This window comes from Penaeus chinensis, chromosome 24 (assembly GCF_019202785.1).
Source record: "Penaeus chinensis breed Huanghai No. 1 chromosome 24, ASM1920278v2, whole genome shotgun sequence".
Taxonomy (NCBI): Eukaryota; Metazoa; Arthropoda; class Malacostraca; order Decapoda; family Penaeidae; genus Penaeus; species Penaeus chinensis.
This window is the reverse complement of record NC_061842.1, coordinates 26,722,961-26,727,960: the sequence shown is the minus strand read 5'-3', so window position 1 is coordinate 26,727,960 and position 5,000 is coordinate 26,722,961. Positions and strand designations below refer to the sequence as shown.

The window sequence follows — 5,000 nt, the reverse complement described above, 5'->3', positions numbered from 1 at the left end:
GCTGTAACCCTGGAGTGTGCCAGCCGCAGCTAGTCCGATGACGGAAAGGAGAATCTGAAAGGTAAGCAAAATATTAAAAGTCTGACAAAAATGCAGTGACAATAAAAATGGAGTGAGATCTGCATATGTATGTGCGTGTGAATTGCATATATATATATTTATGTGTGTTTGTGTTCATGTGAAAGCGTGTGTTTGCTTGTGTGCGTATATGTGTGTGTGTGTGCATCTATATATTGATAATGATACTGAAGAATAAGTAAGCACGAGAATGAATATCTTTACAATAGAAGAGATGTTTTTGACCGGTTTCGATTATATCTTCGTCAGAGTTACATGTATGTTTGCATATATATATATATATATATATATGTATGTATATGTATGTATTTATGTATATAGTGTGTGTGTGTGTGGCATGTATTTGACCGGTTCCGATATCTTTGTCATATACATATATGAGTGTGTGTGTTTTTACATAAGTGTGTGTATTCATATAATATGTACATGTTATATATATATATATATATATATATATATATTTCTTTATGTATATGTATGTATATGTATATATATATACATATATGTGTGCGATATACCGTATGTATTTATGCAAATGCACACGTATATACATATACATATATGTGTATGTGTGTGTGTGCACAAATAGAAGCACATTTATATGTATGTGTGTGTGCAAGAGAGAGTGTGTGCATGCATGTATTATATTGTATGTATATATGCAAATACATGCATACATACACATACATTATACATATATGTATACATATATCACACACTATATATATATGCGTCTGTGTGTACGCAGTCATGTGTGTATGAATAAAAAAGTATATATGTATGTATATATATAGATAGATAGATAGATACATATATATATATATATATATATATGTGTGTGTGCATCCATCCACATGTGTATGTGTGTGTGAGAGAGAGAGAGAGTAGGAACAATTTGTATACACAGGCCCACATGCATTCACAGGCATACGTTCACACACACAAACACACATATTCCTAAACGTGATTGTCTTCCACACTTCAAACAGGCCTCAGGTGCATCACACTCCTATGGACACCTGACACACGGTCCATTCTCGAGACTCACCAGGCACTTCATCGCGACCGCAGAGGAAGAGATCTGAACATCCTTTCCTCTGAACATCTCCCTTTATATATCCTTTCCCTCTTTCCCTCTCTCCCGCGAGGCTAGGGGTCAGCTGAAACTTCCGAGCGGCCTTCCTAAGCACCGCCTGCGTTCGGTGCTTTGTCCCTGCTTGGTTGCCTGCTGGGTCAAAGGTCACAACTAAGCGAGGCTTTTAAATGTCTTCTTTCGAGTAAATGGTAATGCTTTGTTGCTCATGTTTATCGTTCCATTCGGGGGTTTTGGTCGAAATTGGTTACAATAACCTCATCCAGTAGGTGCCATTGCTGAAATGGATTACATAAATATATATAATATACGTGTGTGTGTGTGTGTGTGTGTGTGTGTGTGTAAACATGTATGTGTGTGTTTACATGCATACAATGTGTATATATGTGTGTGTATATATATATATATACATATATATATATATATATATATATATATATACTGTGTATATGCATAAATATAATTCATGTTTGTGTATATGTATATACACATGTGTGTGTGTGTGTGTGTAAACATGTATGTGTGTGTTTACATGCATACAGTGTGTATATATGTGTGTGTGTGTGTATATATATATATATATATATATATATATATATATATATATATATATATATACTGTGTATATGCATAAATATAATTCATGTATGTGTATATGTATATGGGTGTGTTTAGATATAAACAGTGTGTATATGTATGCATGTATGTATATGTGTTATATATATACATATATGTCTGCATATATATATATATATATATATATGTCTGTTTCTAGGTATAAATGTCTGTCTGTGACTGCGTGTGTTTTGTGCTTCTGAAAATCTTTGTTTAGCTTTGAACATTTATAAACATCAACAGAATTCGCTGCTTCAAGTGTAGGGAAGCTGTAAATGAAATAAGGCATTTCGAGTCACAAAATTGAGACAAAAATGTCATATCCAAACACGTATTCTATTTTTTTCTTTCTTTCTTTTTAATAGTCTTTCAAATTCATAACATTTCTGTAGAATGGGTATTTCCTTGTCTCATTTGCTCTTCAGTTTTTGCGGGTTTTTTGGAAGATACATTGTTTAGCAAATATATGATAAGATGTGTGTCTGTATTTTTTGTTAAATAGTTATGTCATTAACAGCTTTCCACACAGTGGCCTTCCATGCCTGAAGTAGATGAAATGTGAGATCCTTACGAAATATTCCAATATATACATACGTACACATATATTTGCACAACTATATACATATATAAATTCATGTGCGTAATATAAATATATATATATATGAAAGATGGAATAATGCAATACCGCATTGATATAGATGTATAACAATCCTCCCTGACCTGGCCTCGAACCTAGGTCACTCCGGGTATGAGACCGGTTGGTTGGTTGGTTTAGTACTGGCCCTCCGGTCTCATACCCGGAGTGACCTAGGTTCGAGGCCAAGTCAGGGAGGATTGTTATACATACATATATATACATATATATATATATATATATATATATATATATAATTGTGTGTGTGTGTAATGTATATATATAGATATATATATATAATTGTGTGTGTGTATGTATATGTATATATATTTGTATATATGTATGTGTGTATATATGTATGTATCTCAATATCTCTCTTTATCTGTCTATTTATATATCTGTCTGTCTGTTTGTCTGCCCATATGTTTATCAATTTATGCATATATACATACACATATATATATATACATATATATGCACACACACACAGACACTTGGATACACACATAACTACACACACACACACACACACACACATATATATGTGTGTGTGTGTGTGTGTGTGTGAGCTCCTTTTCTTTCCTTTCCCTTTCGCCCCTGGATGTATCCAGGTATCTGTCTATCAACATCTATCTTTGTCTGTTTATCTTTCACCTTTCTTCTTAATGCATTTTCGTCCATTGTAAATTCCGAATTCATGCTTACGTCTTTTTTACTGTTGTTGTTTTTCTCTTCAATAAAAGGAGACCCAAAACCTCATCAGGATTTGCTAATATTTCTTAAAATATTCTGACGTCAAAGGCAGAAAAAAATGTTTTTTTTATCACTTACAATTTGATGTGTCAGTATGTACGTGTTTGTGTGCTTAAGTATAGAGTGATATATGTATATATAGAAAGAGAGACCTAAATCAATATTTTTCATTACACAATTGTATCTTTTAATCTTAGATGATGTACACCTTTGGAACGCATTCATAACGTATCATCATTAACCTTTCTTTGCGGCCGATTCTAGTTGCCTCTGACTGTAAACTTTATTTGATATGCCTAATATTTACCCCTTCCCACGAACTTGAGATATGGGGTCTGCACACTCACATATATATGTATATGTGTGTGTGTGACATATATGTGTTCGTATTATGTATAATATATGTATACATATATGCATATATATATGTACATATGTATATGTTATAACCAGTGGAAATTCCACGAAAAAAATGATAAATAAAAAAAACTTTAACTCTACTCCCTGTAGCTTCTGTTTCCTCTCTCCCTCTTCCTTCCTTTTCCCTCTACTTTTCCCTCTAGTTTGACCTTTCCATTTATCGCTCTGCCACACCCTCTTCCTACCAAATAATCCTGAAATTCACCCTTCCCCTTCCATATATGTGTGTGTGTGTGTGTCCACACATGAGCAGCACGCATGAGTGTGTGTGTGAGCTATATCAGATTTAGTATCCGGTATAAACTAAGAGAAGCGGAAAAATACAAAACACTCTGTATGAGGCATTATACTTAAGTTGTGTAAAAGAGGGGGGGGGAAATGTGTCAAATCTAGGACAAAGCCATGCGAAATGTACTTGCTGGGTTAAAGCAATGAGAAAGTTAGCTTCGATACGTTTCTATGTCATATCTAAGGGTATTAACTATGTAAAAGGAATCTGCTTATTGCAGTGTTGCTGTTAGAGAGAGTAAACTATGACACCTTTTTTCTTTCTTTCTTTCTTACTTTCTTTTTCCTTTTCGTTTTCTTAAAATTATGAAAAGGAAAAAAAACATACCGTATATTCTTTGACTCATTTCTTGAAACTTTGTTTTGTATTATACTCAAAATAAAACGTATACTATTTTGGAGAGAAGTCTAGTAAATACATTTATTGATTTAGATTCTAGAACTTACAGTAATGTACATGATAATAAGGAACAAATGCAAATAGAATAATCAGTTATATAAAACCAACTGAATAGTTGTTCTTAAGACACCTTGTAAAATCAAGGCTGTGTGTACAAGCCAGAGGGCTGGCTAACAAAAGATGAGCCTGAATCATGGCTAAGGGAGGATGAGCCTGAATCAAACACCTGAGTTCCTGAGCCAAAGGACTGACTGCCGCCGAAAGAGCTGGAATGGCCTGACGAGCTTACTGAGCCGACGTTTTGACCTGCGCCTTGGCTTGCTGACTGAAGAGCAGTTTGGAGGTCCACCCCGCTTGGAAGAGTTGGGTTCTCTCCGTCTGCGTAGTTGACGAAGTAAACCTCAGGGGTTGAAGGGCCAGCAGACGGTACCTCGATCACCCGCTGGTCTTGGCTGCTCTGCTTGTTCAGAACGTACACCACGTGTTGCTGCCTAGGCGGAGGAATGACCACAGGTTGCGGCCCAAGGCCTCCTTCGGGCGTGCGGATCAAGAGGACGTTAGTCTCCACACGAGGTTCGGGGATGTTAACAGGTCCGCTTGTCTGGACGTTGGAAGGAACGTCGTACAGAAAGACGCGACGGTTCACACGAGGCGTCACACACCTTCCATCCACGTGGCGCACCTGTCCACCTCCGCAAAGACCCTGGTTTGTTCCAAAG

The 5,000-nt window shown here is 35.8% G+C and overlaps 2 protein-coding genes across 2 annotated transcripts in view; both read right to left on the bottom strand.

Moving 5' to 3' along the window:
* Positions 1-1,138, bottom strand: part of LOC125038351 (nucleoporin NUP145-like) — a 2,204-nt gene extending 1,066 nt beyond the window's left edge. Inside the window, exons 1-2 of the mRNA XM_047631833.1 lie at positions 1,127-1,138; positions 1-54 (exon numbers count right to left, since the gene is read on the bottom strand). The exon at positions 1-54 is cut by the window's left edge and continues 1,066 nt beyond it. Coding sequence (XP_047487789.1) covers positions 1-54; positions 1,127-1,138 — 66 coding nt within the window. The remainder of the gene's footprint in view (positions 55-1,126) is intronic.
* Positions 1,139-4,420: 3,282 nt separating this feature from the next.
* The window catches only part of LOC125037911 (keratin, type II cytoskeletal 2 epidermal-like), a 2,222-nt gene continuing 1,642 nt past the window's right edge, over positions 4,421-5,000 (bottom strand). Inside the window, exon 2 of the mRNA XM_047631147.1 lies at positions 4,421-5,000. This exon is cut by the window's right edge and continues 455 nt beyond it. Within this exon, the coding sequence (XP_047487103.1) occupies positions 4,421-5,000 (580 nt within the window).